We start from the raw sequence: 19861 nt of genomic DNA, 5'->3' as shown, positions 1-19861 counted from the left end.
AACTTTTATAGTTGTATGAGAGGGAACAATGAAGAGTTTAAAAACTGATTTAATCATTCCAGTTTTTTTTCACGTGTAAAGAGAAAATTCTTTTTACGCGGTGGCGCTACGCTTTTTGTTTCGTGAATTTCTCTGAAACCATACAATATTTTTGCTAGCTTCTAAAAGCGTTTTTCTACGCATCGCGTAGAAAGAGGTTTTACTGTATGTAACGCGATGCGTTACGTTTTAAATTAACTTGTTTCACAGGTATTCAATTTCACAAAATGCTTATTTTTATTTATTTATTTTATTTTTGACGTCAGTTTTCAATGTAGAACTAAATTCAAACTTGAACTTAGTCGAAATATTGATAAACTGCACCATTTTCTAAATAGCCCGAGTCTGATCAGCATCAGTGTGTTGGCAAGAAAGAGAAAGCAGTTTTAGCGTTTGCTCTGATGCGAAGATGACTGAAGTGAGGAAGAAAAAGTTTTTTTTTTGTTTTGATCGGTTTAAAAAAATTTTGAAGGCAAACGGCAAAATCTAAAAAATGGGTGACAATTCCGGTGTCCGAGAATTCACGGAAATATTAACCTCCGGTTCGAAAATTTGGGAAAAATGTTCGTTTTTTCGTGTTCTTCGTGAGTGGCAAGGGCTTAAGTGCGCGCGCTTTCACTATTTTCTTTTGAACTAAAGTGCTTGGTGCGGTTGTGGTGGGTTCCTGCGATGTTCCTGCAGATTTTATGATGACCTGTAACATCCGACGGGAGTCATCAATTGCGGCTGAACGCCAACGCCATGATCGATTTGGTCAAGCCCAATGCAAGTGCAATCGCTGCCGGTGCTGCTTTTCGGGTGAGAAACTTCCATTTGGAAATATGGAGCAGCCGTTGCTGACTGGCTACGTTGTTCGCTTTGTAAGCGAATGATGCTGGGTTCGATTCCCATCTGCTCCAAACGATAAAGTTAAGGAAATATGAATTTTTGAAACTCTAACATGAACGAAACATCAAAGTCGCTCTAACCGGGGTTCGATCCCCCGTTCTTTGGATTGGTGAATTAGGAATACTATTACTACAAACTATATACGCGCTGGGTCTTTGTCCATTTGACAAGGGTTCAGAAGTTCTAAATAACGTTTGAATCTGATTGATGCAAACGTTCTTTAGGGCGGGGCTTGTCGATTCAAGCTGAGGTACCTCGCGCACGGCTAGCCTGCGTAGAAATGGGTCACCGAAGCTCGGCAGAGCTAACACCTTCCAAATGCCTATGCGAGTTATTTGCATGTATAGGATGTCAAATCTAAAAAACATGGAAACAACTCAATTTGTAAGAGGCGGCCGCGTGGTCCCGTTTGGTTGGTTGCACACACACACACACACACACACACACACACACACACACACACTGCACCATTTTCTAAATAGCCCCTTAAAATTTGATTTTATTTTGAAAAAAGGCGATTTTTCTTAACAGTTTCCAGAGTATAAATTTCTGTAAATATTTTCATCGCATAGTTCCTGTAAAATTGTAGAAACATTGAAGATTTGATCCTGGTTGCTGAGATACAGCGGTTAAAAGAGAAGAAAACAAGACAAAATTTGAATCATGACTAGCATTTCAAAATGGCCAAATATTCAAAATAACTTTCAGACCTTTTGAAATTTTAATCTTCTTTTCAAAATATTTTTTTCGGAAAATTTCAAAAAGTTTCATTTGTTAACATTGAAAATTAAGCCAACTAACCACATCGACAAAGAGGTTTCTCTGTAGCAAAATAATTGAATTTGGCGGGCATAAGAGATAATGATACCCTAGCTGTACTGAGCTCAAATCCCAAATTTGAGCTTGATTTGTTTTGACACGACTTGGCACTCTGGCTTTGTGGGATAAACTCAAAAAAGTGCTTTCTAAGTATTACCATATTTGAGTCTATGAAATTTTTTGTATTTTTCAAAAATCTGACAAACTTATAGTTAGTGTTCCTGGGAACAACTTTGCCAAAAAACTTCTTTGATTCATCTGATTCTTGACTTTAGTTGCCAACATGTCAAAAAGCTTTTACATTGCAATAAACTTTGTAAATCACATATTTTACAAGTTGGAGCAACTCTTTAAAAATATTGTTTTATAATTAGAGGGTGTCGATAGAGATGTTAAATTTTCTCGAAGTCGTAAGTTGTAGTTTGTTATTTCCCAGGAATTTCCGGAGCCCAGGATTGCACCCAAAGTATATAGATCCGTTAGAGAAAGGAGGGTTTCCAGCTGTCAAAAAATAGTTAGCCTGAAAACCAGATTTTATACGGAGATTTTCTAAAAAAAGAAAATTTTAACATTTTCCGGGCAAATTTCACCGGATTTTTTTCCTGTAGGATTGTATTGCATGCCAAACTGAACCAAAAAACGCTTTTTAAAAAAATGTTTTTCAAAAAATAAAATTTATTCAATTATTATTTCAATTATTTATTTGAAAACCCCGCATTACCTTATCTAATTTATATCCTTTGGTTTGACATACAAAATGCTACCAAAACTACATTTCTATGACAAGTGGTTTCGGAAATAACTCTTACACAAAATAAAGTACACGCACATACATCTCACAAGTGAGCTTTATAGGGCCTCAAGGATGCTTTTATACCATAAATTCTTCCACGGAATTTTACACTCTTGTCTGGGTACCAAAAAGACGCAACTTTTGGTACCCAGACATGTAGGGGAGTTTGGGGTAATATGGACAGTGGGGGTAATTTGGACACCCCTTTAAAAATCACGTTTTCTTCGGATATAAAGTGAAAACGGTAATTTAAGTGATGAGGCTAGTACTAGTAATGGCCTAGGAGTATGGACAAACCAAAAAAGTTGGAATAGGTTAAGTAGTTTCGGTATAATGTGTAAAAGTTTCCAAAGGCCGGTTGGCACTGCCTTAAATTCTAATATTTGAAGGTTAGGAAATAAGGTTTTGCAGGGGTTATATGGCAAAAAAGTGGTCATTTTTGCCTTTCTTACTAAAGAAAGGTATAGGTTTTACTTTAAGGCTGGACGTCATTTCCAGCTTCGTAAATATGTCGATTCAGCATGAATTTTAATCTGAAAAATCGTCAAAAAATCACACTGCATCGATTTTCGACGCTTCGTCGCCAAGTCGACAAGTTGTCAAGTTGAGCTTCGAATACTGGCGCGAGAATGCTGGCGCATCTATTTTGTGGCTCGACTTATATTCGTTTTGTAGTAGCTTGTCTACCGATGTTTCCTACAACATGTAAGATATCGTAGCTTTTCGGTTTCTTTTGCCCTGTTCGTTTTTGCATAACTGTCCAATGTTTATGCAAAAACTTTTGTGACATAGGACATTCATCCGGCTGCAATCAATTTGTTTCCCGTGCGCTCCTAAAATCGCCTAAATGTAGACTTCATTTTCGTAATTTTATTTAACTGGGTTCATTGGATTCCAATAGGAGCTTTCCAAGCTTTCATCGTTTATATCGTTTTCAAAGTTTTCAATGCTGGCGACGCCAATGGCTTTCTACCTAAGGTTCTTGCGATTGAGTGTGTAGTGGTGCGGTTGTTGAAAATAGCTATATCTGACTCTGTCATTTTCGTAGAAGCTGAGTGGCTAGCTTCCCTGCACCGTGCGGCACACGCGGTTCACTTGTACCTCGGTTTTGCTTTTGTTGGTGCGCTGGTACGATGAACCAAAACACCAACACAGTCACACAAAAGGGATTGTACCGAAACTAGAAAACCAAAACCGCGTTGTTGGGAAGCTTGCTAAACATATTGTACGATTAAAAATATTCTTTTGGTGAAAATTGCGTTTTTTATTTCTTTAGGAGATCATATCTTGACTTTTTTTTGATAAGGTCCTATAAACAAATGTAAACATTGAGTGTATCCCTTTCACACCTTATGTCAAAGTCCATCGGAGTAAGCGGGATACACTCAATGTTTACATTTGTTTATAGGACCTTATCAAAAAAAAGTCAAGATATCATTCATAATACTCATAATATCATCATAATACTTTGCTTTCATCATAGGACTCTCTTTTGTGCTGACGTTATAAATAAACAAAGTCGATGTTATGAATTGAAAAAAGTTCTACCATTGTTATATTCTTTAGTAAGAAAGGTTCTATCTCACCCCAGGTGGGATTAAATCGGGTTTTTGTTTAAGGGGGTTGCTTGGACGATGCCTGAGATATGTACGTATAAAAATTGTGCATTTTATCCATTTTTATCATCAAAAATCGCAATTTATGATAGAATAAGCTTTGGGGGTAATTTGGACATGGCTTGTGGGGTAATTTGGACATACCTGAAAGTCTACCTGTCAGGCAACAAAAAAGAAACTTCCTTGGTTGGATGAGTTTTTAAAGGGATTTAGATAAATTTAGAGGGATTTAATATGTCAAAACAATCAAAAATGAATGTGAGCAATGAGAACTTTCAAAAAACCCATATTTTTTAATTTAGATATATTTATTCCAATATTCGAATTGATGAAAATCTGATTACTGTACATTGGCGTTCAACAAGACTCTAATATTGATTGCTTTTAATTAATTTCTTTGACATTTCTAATTTCTATGCTGGTTTACAATAATATTTAAATTTGAAGGGCTACAGAATGTAAAATTTAAAAAAAATGATATTTTCAGGCTGATAAATTATATATAAAGATTGATTTATATAAACATAAACGATACCTTAATCACTAAAAACAAGTATAGTGTGCCTGATCCAGAATCAATGTTTAAATCATTTCAGTATTAATGATTAAATTATGTATACTACACTGAACTATTTGTTATCTTCCTATTGAATTATAGTTCTATCACAAAATCATTATTTAAACCTTTGATGAAATATTGTGAGCAACACTTCAAAATATAAAGCAATTACAAAACCAGGTTGAAGGATAAAAAACATGCTCAAAAAATCAAATGTTAAACTTATTCTTCAACATGTGTCAAAATTACCCCACAAAAGGTGTCCATATTACCCCACAAGGCATGTCCAAATTACCCCACAAGGCACGTCCAAATTACCCCATAGGGGTGTTCATATTACCCCCACACAAAAATGTGGGGGTAATTTGGACACCTTTCAATTTTAGCGATAACAATGGGTTTTTCATCAAAATTTATCGAAATGAATGACATTTTTCCATCAAATATGGTCTCTATTATCCTCTGGTGTCATCCACATTCCTTTAAAATATCCATACAGCCCGTAACAGAGCAATTTCCTTAGGGTGTCCAAATTACCCCACACTCCACTATAGGTCATCGCTGAAATTTTCAATTTACCGCAGTTTTAGTAAAAAAAGATGATTTTTTGCCGATCTCGCGCGGCGCGTCGAAAAACACGGATTTTATTTTCAAAAAATCATATCTCAGAATCCTGTTAATTAACTCCTTCCATTTTTTAGCATGTTACGTATAAAATGTCCGGGGAATCCGATAAAAAAATTTCCAGACATAGGCTCTTTGGTCCAGACACCGTCAAAACGGCATTTTAATGTTTCATACGCCCTTTTCATATGTTAGGCTCGATTTTTGAAACTTCTTATTATTTTTCATTGAAAGGCCAACTTATCACCTTTCATTTGCGTATAAGACAATTGAAATCGGTTGAAATGGCGAGGAGTTATGATTTTTCGAAAAAGTGGTTTTTGCGAATATCGACGAAAATGGCCATTTTTCAGACCACCCTAACACGGCGTAGGTCACCCTAATGGCCAAACAAAAAAATACGGGTCTAATTATTTCGGCCAGGGAACCCCCAGAAAAATTTTGAGCACGATCCGAGCACTTTTGTTTTTTTTCATGCTGTTTTCGTCGGGAATTGCTGCATATATAAAAAATAAAACAATAATACGGTTTTTTAGATTTCAATTTTGAGTTGTGAAATGATAGTTAATATATTTGGTATTTTTATAGATTGTAAAAATATTTATATAACCTTCAACATTTCCCAACACACCTAATCGATCAGAAAAAACCCCTTCTCAGGATACAGATTTTGTATGGATAGCTGACAAAATTGTATTGTGATTTGTATGGGCAAACCAATGATGCATTTTTTTTCGTTTTATGGGAGGCCCGCTGGAAAGTTTTAGTGAAATAAAAAATACGAATGATTTTTTTTTCAGATTCGAGTACTGAATTGCTCAAATGGAATTTAGCCCGAAAAAAGATTATTTTTCAGGCTAAATACCATTTAAGCAGATTGTAAAGTGCACTGGAATATTTTGCAGGAATCTACCGTAGCTAAACTAAAGAACCGAAATCATTCGATTATGCTAGAAAAGGTTTTTGCAAACAACAAAAAAATCAAAACTCCTTGGCTCAGAAAAGCTCAAAACGCCACTTACTAAATGTGGAAATTAGTAACCAAATTGACCAATATACTCAAATAGTGTATTAGCTGTGTAAACAGTAAGTTAGCTTGAGTTCAGTGCTATGAAACCAAACAAAAAAACTCACAGCTTGTTAGATTTGGCCGTATATTTGGAACCTTAGGAGGATACCTTGTAGCTTTGGTGGTTGAAAATGACAAACAATGTGCGTACAAAATACCGTCAGCTGGGCGAATCGGGACTACAGTCTGAATAGGGACGGCAGTGTTTAGAGCACTTAAAGGTTTTAAATTTGGAAATGGTTGTACACATTTGGTTGGGGTGAGTCTGTTCTATTCGAACTAATCAGAAAAATAAAAATACTGTGTTCTGACATGGTTAAAACTGCTGTCTCAATTCGCCCCAGTTGATAGTACTGATAAATAATCATTATTTTATTTGCTTCCTGTTATTAAATAAAGATTTTTTAAATATGTTTTTAAAGAGGAAAAAATTGAACATCGATTTAATTCCATTACATCTTAATAAATGTAAAATATTGAAATCACAATTCATAACAACTTTAACTTAACCTCGGTAAATATGGTTTGAAAATACAGGTATGTTGTATCCACCTCATGCTGAATAATATAGTGCATACTTTAACATCACCTGTTAGCACATGTTAAAAAGAAGAAGTTAGTAAAGTATGATATGACGAAACAGGGAGCAGTACATAAGCAAAGCATATGCGTTGACTGGGCGAATTTAATACACGTCAAAGATCAATGGAGGAGTCACATTTGCATAGTTATGGGAAAAAATCTAGAAGTGACGTTCATGTGCGTCGCCAACGTGTGTAAAATTCCGTGGAAAAAAGGGAGAAAATATTATCTTATTTGACGCGGAATAGGCTCTGTATGAGGGAAGTCTGGCCCACGTGCTGCTGGGTAAGATGTTTTGGTAAGTGATTACACCGCCAAGTACGCCGTCGAACATAACATACTACATCATTAGCTCAGATCAAAAGACTTCATAGGCTGAAGCGTGAATCAGTATCAATGAGATAGCTTAGAAGAGTTTGACAGTGATTGAAAGAGTGACCTATCGCTATTTTTATTTAAAAAAGTTTAAAGAATGGCGATTTGTTTAAAGTTCTATAGTGGTTGAGACATTGATTCAGAAATGTAAATTTATAGCGACAGAAAGTTGTCTTTTTTCAGTTCTCCTGCTGTGCTCTTGTGTGACGGACGTGTGGCAGCCGCGCGCTCGCGGCCTTGTTTACGTTTGGAGGTGTCGTGTTTTGCGGGTCAAAAGTGCCGATAGTGGCCGTCGTGGTTCTTTCGGTGGACTTTCCGCCCAACATTCCGAGGAATGGAGGCGAACGAGCGCAAAAGGAAGAAAGAGGACGATAGCAAAGTGGAGCAGAATCTGCTCAACAACAACAAGTTCAGCCCACTAGCGGAAAACAACAACAATGCCAGCCCAGCAGGAGGAGGGGACGTCCCGGCGGTTCCAGCACCCGGCCAGTCGGCAAGTAAACAAAAGCAACCACCTTTGGTGGTGAAGAACACCACGGATTTCTACAAGCTCGTGGCGATAGTGGAAAGTTGTAAATTTGGTTTCGACCCGATTTACAAACTAACCCGATTTGGAACCAAGGTGACCTGCTTCTCTGTCAATGATTTTGACAAGTTGCAAGAGCTCCTCAAGAAGAAGAAAGTGGAATTCTACACCCACGGCCGAAGAAGCGAACGATTTCACCGGGTCGTTCTTCGTGGTTTACCTGATGAACTGAAACCGGATGAGGTCAAGTACCTGCTGAAGAGGGATCTCAAGCTGGACGCACTGGAGGTGCATGTCATCAAGCGGAAGGAAAAGTCCACCGTGGACGAAACTCCGTACATTGTGGTCTTCCCAAAGGGATACACCAATCTGAAGAAGCTCTCTGCAATGAAAGTTGTGGCAAGCACTATCATCCGGTGGGAGGCCTACCGGAACAAGCGGCCGAACGTGACCCAGTGCAGGAACTGCTTGCATCTGGGCCATGGAACCAGGAACTGTCACCTCAAGGTCAGGTGCAACAGCTGTGGGGGTCCCCACACGACGGACGACTGCAAAGTCCAAGAAGCCGAGCCGAAGCGGTGTGCCAACTGCTCTGGAGCCCACGAGGCCACGGACCGCAGCTGCCCCAAGCGTGCGGACTTCATCCAGAGGCGCCAGCAGTCATCGAATCCGAAACCGCCGATACGGAAGGCGGAGAAGCAGAGTCCAGCAGTTCCGGCGTTCACGCCGGCGGAGTTCCCTCCGCTGCCGGGTGCGGTCCCGCAAGCAGGAAAGAATGATCAACACCCTCGAGCCACAGGAGACGCTGGCGGCACGAAGGAAGGAGGTGAGGAGGAGCTCTACGGCTCTGCGGAACTGTGGAGAATCTTCTCCGAACTCTGCACCCGGTTGGAGAAGTGCAAGACACGCAAGGAGCAGGTTAGAGTTCTTGGCTACTTGGTCTGCAAGTACGGGTCCAAGAAACCGTAGCCGGCGGTTATTGTTTTGTATGTGTTATTTAATTTTTTTTGTATCTGTTAATGATCCCCGGTCCTAACCTGGTCGCAGTACCTAAAAGGACCTAATAAAAATAAGTTAAGAGTAAAAAAAAAAAAAAGTTGTCTTTTACAAGACAAATAAGACAATTTTACCTTCAACATAACAAAGAAGAAATCTGTCTCCAGCTTCGGGATGAGTTGCTTATGAGTCAGCATAAAATTGGCAATGCTCGGATGCCTAATGTTTCCCATAGCATGAAAGCCACGTAAATACAGCAAAGTGCGCCTGATTGAACCATTCCGGGGTGGGTGCAGATTAGGGTGGTCCAAATCCGGACTCAGGGGTTACCCCCTGAAATCATAGATTGACCCATCTCTAGACTAAAATCCAAATTTGAGCTCATTCTGACCACGGGAACCCCTCCCTCTATTCGCTTGAAGCTTGTATGGGAAAAATCGTCAAAATGTATGGAGTACCGTAATCTGGGGTGAATCGGGACTACAGTCTGAATAGGGACAGCAGTTTTTAGAGCACTTAAAGCTTTTAAATTTGGAAAAGGATGTACACATTTTGTTGACCTGAGTCTGTTCTAACCGAAACCAACCAGAAAAATCAAAATATTGTGCTCCAACATGGTTAAAAATGCTGTCCCAATTCGCCCCATGTGTCCCGATTGACCCCAGTTTACGGTACATTCATTATATTTAGAACAACTTTGTCGAAGACAGCATATTTATAGGATTTTTTGCTGAAGAGTTATTAGCTTCCGAAAAGGTCCCTTTTTGCACGGCCGGCTCAAAGAGATAACATAACAGGCGCTCTTCCAGGCAAGCAAGCGAGCACGGACGTGCTTTTAAAAATATTTTTTTCATGGTAGCCCCTTAGAGCCGTCTGCGCAAAAAGGGTCCTCTTTGGAAGCTAATAACTTTTCAGCTAAAAAAAAATAAAAATCTGGTGTCTTCCGGAATACATCTGAGAATCGATAAAAATTGGACGACTATTGCGCCCTCCACAGGTAAAAACTGAAACAGTTGCTTTCCTCCATACATTTTGACAATTTTTCCCATGCAAACTTGAAGCGATTAAAGAGAGGGGTTCCCGTGGTCAGAACAAGCTCAAATTTGGAATTTAGTCTAGTGATGGAATAATCTATGATTTCATCCCCGAGAAAGCTGGGATTTGGACCACCCTAGTGCAAATGCATGTGTGTGGCAAACACTTTAAATCTGCAACCCACGCCCACCCACAGCCGCCGGTGTTGTCATGGAAGGGTGAAGCTGGCATTTGAAGGATGTTAACTTGTTGCAGTGTCATTTAGGGCGGTAATCAATCCGTATTAAGCTTAATTGAGCGTAAAAATAAAAATTTAAGTATCGGGCGCCACCGGAACTGGTCGCTCAGGGAGCAATCGTTTCACTAATTGCACAATAGGGAGCATGTCATTAAAAATAGTACCAGTGAATGATGTTGTGATTTTATTACTCATATTTTTTGTAATTTTTCGTAAAAAGTATAGATTATGTACCCTTCAAATTAACACTTACTTTGTATGTCCTTATGAAGCAACGAAACGGTTTTTTTTCATCACCCAAAATAAAAGTTCTAAAAACTTCAATATCTCAGCACTCTATTCAAAAACAACAAAAAAATTTAAAATGTTTACACTCTTCTTAACGGCGTCATAAAGGCTAAAGACAAGTAAATTTTATTTCAATAACACAAACCAACAAAATTTCTGCAAATTCTCATTTCACGGCCAATCAAACACTTAAAGATAATAAATTTAAGTTGAGACTGAATAAGTAAAAAAGTTAAAAACGTCAACAAACGAAATAAAGGCAGAACGAAGTTTGTCGGGTAAGGCTTGTTTTATATAAAATGTGTGATTCTGGAGCTTCTAATATTTGCTTCCCAAAAGTTGAGAGGGTTCAGAAAAGTTGTTGGTAGGTGTAATCAATTAACATTTTTAGTTTGAATCAATGAAATGTTCAATGCATTGAGTTGCAACCTTGGTAAAAACATGTTCTTTATGAAAATCATTGCGCGTGTTAAACCCCAGTATAATTGCGCCAACCATTTTCTACATTAATGTTGTTTGGTGTTACTCAACGTGCAAAGGTCAACCACGCTATCAGTTCAAGGATCAATCTACCACTAACCATCACTTTCCATCAATATTATGTTCTAGAAACACATTGCACTGTGGATGTCGTAACGGTTGGTTACCTTCGTGGCTAGGATTACCTACAGGGCACAACAATGGCTGATGAACCTCGGACGGCCCCGGCCTGCCACCAGATAAGGTCAGACTTGTTGGCATAATTGATACTGATTCATTTAATACGACTTTGGCTTATCAGGCTGGCCCCGGGGGGAGAGGGATATCCATTTCCTGTGTGCGGGTTATAAATCCGCCAAAATCGGGGATAATTGTATGCACTTGCGTGGGTGGCTTCGGTTGAGGCTTGGGAGAGATTAAGGGCTCCCAAATCCTTTCATCCCTAGCACTTTCACACTTTTCCAGGTGACTAGCAGCCCGGTCCCGGGAAAAGATAAACACCCCCTCTTGCAAATGTGGGATTTCGGTAATTTGGAGCTACGCGTGTATTTTCATTGCCGGTTCGTAAATCACATATCTAAATGTAAATGTGTGTGTGGGTTTTTTTTTCGTAGTTGGTTTTACCAGCACAAAAAATAAGAGAGACTTGTGATTAACTTTGACATCACACGAAACCGTACTATAGGTGTAGTATACGTACCAACTCAGTTCTTGTGACACCCGGCAGCTGCATTAGGGACGGGTTGTGAATGTTGGTATGACGATGTTAATTATCGCGTAACCTTATCTACATGTGATGGTCTGAAGTTGTACAGATAAGGACCGTTTCGGGGAAATTTACGTGGGAAATAATTTAACGCTTGATTGTTGTTGTTTTTGTACATGTGATGTAGCATGTTTTAAGTTCAAATCAAATAAAATTCATGTTAATGGTTAAATTAACACAAGCACTATATGTTTAATAATAATTCAAGTTCCTCGGTGTCTACAGAAGAGTTACAAAATTAAAATTAAATTGGATTTTCCGAAAAATGAGATGTTTTGGAGACTTAGTATCTTCTGAAGGGTTGTTGCAAATGGGAAGAGGCAACTTCTGGCTTGGTTGAAAATTAGGATGGTTATTGATTAGTTTGCTTGTTTTGGGAAACCTAACTTTCAAGGAGTATTGATACTTGCTCAGCAATTTGAATTAAGCCCGCTCTTTCTCTCGCACTTTTGACAACAAGAATTCGAAAAAACAGGCAAACTGTTGTTGTTTATTACATTTTCAGACGCATTTTCCACCAAACTGAACCTTTGCACCTACAATTTTTTGAATGAGCAATTCCAGCCCAAAACAGGAATTTTTTCGGTACCGTAAACCGGGGTGACTTTGATAGGATTTCAATTTGTTTTTTAATATTTTATAAAGATTATTATTTTTAAAACATGTACTGGGGTAGACCACACAAAGTAAATGCACTATTTCGGAAAAAAGTTTTTGCAATAATGTTTAGAAAAATAGTTACGTTAAAAATTCTTAGTTATAGTCCCGGGGTGACTTTGATAGTCATAGTTTTTCTCGTTAAAATCATATTTAAGATGTTCAAACTTTATTTGAACGTTAAATGTACCATCACTAAAGTAGCTGAAATAGTTTTAAAGAAAAAAAATCAATTTTTATATTTAGTTAACTAAGTGTATAAGCTTTTTAGCAAAATACATATACATTTTAGGTAAAATTGTTAGAAAGTCGGAATTTTGCCTGAAATTTGTTAAAACTAGTTTTGTTTATAAAATTATCGATTTATATTGCATTTAATACTGAATTCGAAGCACTTATCACAAGTTTTCACATTTTACATGAAATTTGTTCAACTGAAATTGCCTATAAATTGGGAGATTTTTTTTAATTGTGTTTCTAAAACATATATTATTTATTATTTACTAACTTTATTAACCTTTTTTTAGTGGAAAATTGTCCAAAGAATCCGAAAATGCATTTCGTTTTCCGATTAAAAATCATGTTCATTGAGAAAACCATGACACTTTGAGAAGTTTAAAATAATGACTTTCATCAACATTTTCTTAACTATAGTTAACTAACTTTTTAAACTTGTCAATTTTTTATGAAAAGTTCTTCTTGAGGTACTTTGAACACTTCTCTACCACGGTCAGTATGTTTCTAAACGAATCCTTACGTATTTTAATTGTACTCTTCATTTTGCGGAAAAATCGCAAACCTATCAAAGTCACCCCGGCTATCAAAGTCACCCCGTTTTACGGTACTTTTTTCTCGACCCTCTCCGATTTCAATGAAACTTTGTAGACATGTTATTTAAGGCCTATAAAAGCAATTTTTGTGTATATGGAGCCAGTTACACTCGATAATGACATTTGAGAAGGGCGTAAGTGTTTTAAATATTTTTGTATTTCGTAATTTAAATATTGCTGTATCTCGAAGCCATTGCATCGTATCAAAAAGTGGTCAAAGACAAACTTGTAGGAAATTTGACGGGCTTTCCGAAAAAAATACACTGAAAGAAAAAAGCACTCCACTTTTATGAGATTTTTTGATTTTTAAGTTTAAAAGTCAAATTTGAAGGTGAGCCCACGATTTTTTTTCGTTCAAAATTTTTGTGAAAATAGCCTAAGATGTTACAAAAAGACTCACGAAAAATGCAGGATGGAGCAACTCACCTTAAACAAACCTATTTTTTCAACATTTTTATTTTTTAAACCGCTGTAACTTCACAAGGATTGGACTTAAGACAATGGTCAATATGGAGACTTTTATGTAAAATTGTCTGGAGAATCGACTCTTGTGTTCGGTTTTTGAAAGTATTGACGTTTAGAGCACTTTTGAAAAAAACAGTTTCAGTAAATGATTTTTGTATATTTTTAGGTGAGTTGCTCCATCCTGCATTTTTCGTGAGTCTTTTTGTAACATCTAAGTCTATTTCACAAAAATTTTGAACGAAAAAAAATCGTGGGCTCACCTTCTAATTTGACTTTTAAACTTAAAAATCAAAAAATCTCATAAAAGTGGAGTGCTTTTATCCTACAAGTTTGTCTTTGACCACTTTTTGATACGATGCAACGGCTTCGAGATACAGCAATATTTAAATTACGAAATACAAAAATATTTAAAACACTTACGCCCTTCTCAAATGTCATTATCGAGTGTCGGGTACAACCGATTCCCTATTTGACATGGAATTGCTCGAATATTTTTTAGGAAGTCCAAATTAGTGGGAACTGCGCAATATTTTTGGAATTCCAGAGTTAATTTTTAAAACAACCTATGATTCATGGGTTCATGGGTGCCGACAAGACCTTTTGAAAATTTATTCTAGAATTATTATTTCTCTTCTGGAATGTTGTTAGGCATACCAATCCAAACAGCTTTGTCCAAAACATCACATTTTTTCGGAAAATCTTATTTACACTTAGATTTGTTATTTGTGCAGTGGTGTGATTACGGGAAAATGGGTAGGAATGTTAGTCTGAAGCTTGAATGACAGAGACCGCTAAATCGGCTAAATAAAACAAAATATTCAAAAGTTGATGGAAAATTCGAGAAAATATGAGAATTTTTTACAAAAAAGTGTTGAATTGTGATTCCAAGGAGATGGGAAAGTTATTATCAAGAATATTTTTTGTTATTCAATATTTTCAGATAGAATTAAGGTCAATGTGTTTTGCTTCATTCTGTTATTTTTGGCAATGCGTTCTAGTATCCAAATATTTTCAGAAGAGAATTCCTCGAGTTTTACGTAATTGCCTTAAGAAATCATCAGGTTATGTAAGATTGTCATCTTCTCAGTTTTTGTTGATGACCACCAATACACGTAACGATTCCATGTGTTCAACTTTTTCCCACTGCACAACCTGATTTAAAGGGTAAATGTTGCGTTTTTGACCATGAAGTACTGCTCAATCTATAATGCCTTTATAGAGAAAATGGTAATCTTGAGTAGAGCAGAAGACCAACAAAGAATCATGTACCCATATTCACTATAAAAAAAAATGTCAACAATAAAAAAATGCTGAGGAAATTAATTTTTGTGCTTGAAAATAAAAATAAAAGATTCTTGGGACTGTGAATATTTTTTCAGTGCATTGTGTGTCAACAGTGACATTCAGTGTAAAATGAAAGTTATTTTTTTTATTTTTGCTGTGTAGCCCAGGCGCTATTGCCCACGATACCTCAAAGATCATCATCTTAAGAAAAGTGTAACATGATATCTGCCTCTTTCTCAAGTTATGCGAACGCTGCTAGGGATGATTGGAGTAAAAATGTTGCCCAACACACCGCAGACGCATGCAGGACCTCGTCCAAGGATAATGATGTACCATCATAAACCTCCAACACGTGTTGGTCTCTTTCTTCGTGTTGGTTGATTTCCGAAGAAACTGGGTTTTCCGCGGGAAAACAAACCGGTAGCAACGTGTTTGTTGCAGTGCTAAGTGCTAATAAAAATTATAATCCAGTAATTGAATTTTATGCAATCGATTGGGTGCTGTGGAATGGAGGAGCTGTCATAGTTGTGGGTATAAAACTCCAACGGTTTCTTGCAGGAGCCCACATTATCTGTTTAGACCCGGTGACGAGCGTGGCTCGAAAAAGAGCCTTCCGGCGATTGATTGACGTCAGCGGTTTCCAAAATTGACGAGTATAAATAGATGTGAATTTAGGGTTGATTAAATTCCATTTTAAAACATCAAACTTCCGACGAACAGTCTCATTCCGAATAAAGAAAACATCGCTTCTATTGTTATGTTTTTTCAAGCTCAAATTTCCTATGGCCATTTTTTCGGTGTTTTCAAATTTGAAGTAATATTTAAAATTTATTCTAAACTCATCAACAAACACTACAAAACAAACAGAGCATCCTTGAAGCACTTGGTTTAGGGCTAAATTTCGGATCTGCAACAAAGGCATTTGTGAACGAAACTTCTAATTGAAATGGTGTCTTTAAACGATTGAAAGTATTGATGAAGACCAGGGTTGCCATGTCTGAACAGAACAAATCTTGCAAAAAAACAGGAAAAACCTGGCAAGTAATGAGCAACATTGTGTTTAAAAATGGTGTATTTTCACTTTTTATAAATTATAGCTTCACAAAACAAAGTCTGGATGAAATAAAAAATGAAATTTTAAAAATTGTCCCTCAAAAAAACTGGCAATGCCAGATTTATCTGGCAACCTGGCATCCCTGATGAAAAAATATTCTGAAAATATTTAACTTTTTATGACAAAACAAAAAACAAAAAAAAAAATGATTGTAAATACAATGTCAAATTTGAGCTAGCATGATCATGGCTTTTTTCATGGTGTTAGGCCATTTGGCGAAATATTTTCGAAAATTATTTTGGACAAACTGTACTCATTACGACCGAGCCACGTAGCCCATTGGTAACGCTTCCGCCTCATAAGCGGTATATCGGGGTTTAAATCCCGGATCGGACCAACACAACTGGTGATCTTTTCCCTTCTGGATTGCTTAGTAAAGGGAAGGTAGTGTATCGTCACAAACAGGACCTTATCAAGACACCTTAGGAAGACAACCTATGGAATGTTAGCATTAACCTTAACATGTTAACATTAAGTTGATTAATAAACTGTCACTGAATCCGCTTTGTAAATGCCGGCCCCGATACTCTTCACGGGTGTTCCCCTCAGGAACAGGGAGAGATTTACTTTTTTACTCATTAATTTCAGATAATTTAAAAAATTCTAAATCTATCGATTTTAGATAATTGAAATTACGAATTATTTTTTTTGCTTATTTTATTTAAATTAAATTTAATTGCCTAATTTAGGAAAAGTATATAAAATTTACTTATACAAACACAAAACTCTTTCATGAACTTTAATCAAATGCGCAACCCAAAAGAAACTATTTTTTTGTTTATCAATTTCTCTACTATCATGTATTCTTTCAATGTTATTTTTATTTGTTTTAGGTTACCATTTTTTTGGCTTCTCATTATATAAGATTATACTAGAGGACCATTCATAAACTACGTGGGCACATTTTTGAAAATCTTAGACCCATTATCATCCGCTTACAATGCGAACAGCGTAACCATTCATGTAGGTCAGGATTTCTCTAATATTAGAAATATTAAAAAGGCCGTTGCAAATATTTTTTAAAGTTTATGTCACTCTTTTTAGATGTTGGACTTTTAAAAAAAAATCTGCTCATATTTGAAACAATGGAAAATCTTCAATATATTTCAACCATCAAAAATAGTATTTATAGAATGTAAAATCTGTTTTATTTGGTACAAGACATTTTTTACAGAACTGCGTGTTTGAAAGAATGGAAAAAACTCATGTTTGTTATAAAAACTCGAAAAACTATGAGAAAAACTGTGATTGGCTAAAAAGTTAATTCCGTCCATGTAATTACCTAACTAAACAGAAAATTGAAAAAGCTGTGAGAATAAGTCAAACCAATCCTGGATGTCTATGGCACATTTTGAAGTGCTTCAAGAGACCTTTCGAGTGAAACTAAGAAAGTTGGCATTGATAAAGTTTTACAGAAATGCGAGCAATTTTAAGATTTTTTTTATGTTTTTTTGACCTCACCAGCCCGTTTACCCCACTTCCCTTTGTCGTAGGGGGCTCATATTTGGCATGAGTTCATCTCATGTACAGACAAATAAACGCTGAAAGTTTCATCCAAATTGGAGCACCTCGATGCGACCTCTAGAACAAACCGAGCAATATTTACAAAAACTGCCTCTTAACATTCCAACGCCCAAGGCTCCAAAAAAGTTGGAACGGTAAATTCAACTCGCTGGTTCTCGGACATGACTCAACCAATCAAGATGATTCTTTTTTTTCAGTGATTTGTTAGAATGTCTAGATGATCCTAGAACTTTGCAGAACTTAATTTGGTCAAATCTGTAATTTTTGCGATCAAAAATGTTACATTGTCGCGTTTCGATCGGTTAGAAGAGATTTTTCTTTTTTTACGGGTGACAAAGAACTGCGGCGAGACTGTAATTCTGCGATGTCGCAAATAAATTTCCTGGCTAATTTTTGCATCCTGCAGCTCTTCCTGACCCAGCAAAAAAACATCGCTAATTCTAGCGAAGCTGATCCAACAAACAGAAAGGATTTTCACTAAACCAGGTTTTCAAATGGAGTAAAACAATAAATACAGATTCTGGAGGGGTACAACCGCATCGACTCCATGGACTCCATAAACAACTTCAATTCATAATTATAAAAAAATACGATCTCGCCTTCAACTTTCTTATGGTCTCTTGACTTCAACCCAGGTCCTCAAAAGCCATACATTTTTCATTCTTACAATACTTACAATACGCTCTACTTTTGGCGAACAGCAAATTGGTTCCACTTTGACAGTTCTAAATTGAGGCCGTTTTGCGAACCACTATTCAGCACCCAGGTTAATAGTTTAAAAAAAAATAATTCTTTTCAATGTAATATTTTGTTTCAGTTAGATGTCGCTTATTTTTGATTAAAAAAGAGCTGGTTGAACGGACTTTTTGACAGCCATAAATTATAGAATTTTAAGAAAATAAAAAAGATTCTGCACGGATAGAAATCCTGTCCGAAAAAACGTAAACTAATTGTTTTAAAATCGACAACATCGATTGTTTTCGATTTCGTTTACAATGTTTTCAAATATGAAAACATTTTCTTCGATTTCGAAAACTTTTGTTTTCGAATGCGGAACTTTTGTTTTCGAAAGCTAAACTTTTTCCGTCACCCTTTTTGGGGAGCGTAACATCTGTCAAAACGCAGCCTAAAACAAAACGTCAACCAAAACATGACAGTTTGTTTGTGCCGTTTGTGCTAAGTTTTTTTTCTGTTTTCGGTCGAAGAAAATCGTTGCCGGTGTCCCGACAACAGGTTCCGTTTGGAGGGTGTTGGCCAAATGGAGTGTTGCTGCCCAAGTGTTCAGCTGTAAACACCGCCAGCAAAGGCGTTCCGGTAAGGCGTTTCGGGTAAAGTGCTCTCCGAAGTGGTGAAATCACCTGACCGGGAAAATCAAAGGTCGATCCGCTCCGCCCGCGTCGATTCTGGCAAAAGTGATCCAAAGTGCAGTTGCCAACGGCCACCCTCGGAGACGGAGAGCGATAATGATTGCATTGCCGGAATCTCCTCATCCTCCTGCTCCACGGCCGCCGAGAAAGAAAATGTTGTCCATCGGGAGGAAATCATCAACGAGCCGTTGCCGTGCTTCCGTTGTCCTCATGTCTTCTAACAGAGGAGGGTAGGTTCTGGTGATGCAATCACTGCGCTGTCTGCCTTGTCGAGGGTGTCCGTTGGCAACGGTTCCGTCTTTCATTCCAGAACTGAACCTGTACTGGTCCTTTCGATCATTTCTTTCAGAACCGACGCTGGCGATGCGGATCAACCTTTGACACTTCTCCCGGACAGGTGATTTCGACAGTTCCGGAAGCACTTTTAAGCCAGGTACCGAAACCTCCTCCTCCTCCTCCTCCTCCTCCTCCTCCTCCTCCTCATTATAATGAGAAAAATCTCCCAACATTCGTAATAGACTGATCTTATCGACCTTCATTCCGCAACAGGCAGCGACGCCAACTTCTTCATTCCGGACCACGGCAAAGAGGTCAACATCATCCACGTGCCAGTCTGGGTTGTTCCATGACGAGAGGCATCTACCGAACTCGAGCTCCGTCGGCATCCTGGAGGCGATCTCGGTCAAGCCCATCGGTCGTGCGGAAGGCGCTGAAAATCCACTCATACACACACACACACACACACACACACACACACACACACAAACACACACACACACACACTTTGTTACACCTTACAACCACAAAACTCTATTCTAACTTTCTTCTAATTCTTCAATTCCTAATTTCTAAAAATCTAAATTGTCTATGATTCTTGAATCATAAAATTGTGAACTTAGAAAATTCTAAAATTCCAAATTTCTAAAA

The 19861-nt window shown here is 37.5% G+C and overlaps 1 protein-coding gene across 1 annotated transcript in view; it reads right to left on the bottom strand.

The window, feature by feature from the left end:
* Positions 1 to 19599, bottom strand: part of LOC120424966 (homeobox protein 5) — a 127056-nt gene extending 107457 nt beyond the window's left edge. Inside the window, exon 1 of the mRNA XM_052706939.1 lies at positions 19372 to 19599. Coding sequence (XP_052562899.1) covers positions 19372 to 19599 — 228 coding nt within the window. The remainder of the gene's footprint in view (positions 1 to 19371) is intronic.
* Between the last annotated feature and the right edge of the window lie 262 nt (positions 19600 to 19861).

The sequence above is a fragment of the Culex pipiens genome, chromosome 2 (genome assembly GCF_016801865.2).
Source record: "Culex pipiens pallens isolate TS chromosome 2, TS_CPP_V2, whole genome shotgun sequence".
NCBI lineage: Eukaryota > Metazoa > Arthropoda > Insecta > Diptera > Culicidae > Culex > Culex pipiens.
Note: the sequence above shows the minus strand (reverse complement) of the source record. Positions and strands in the feature narration are given on the sequence as shown.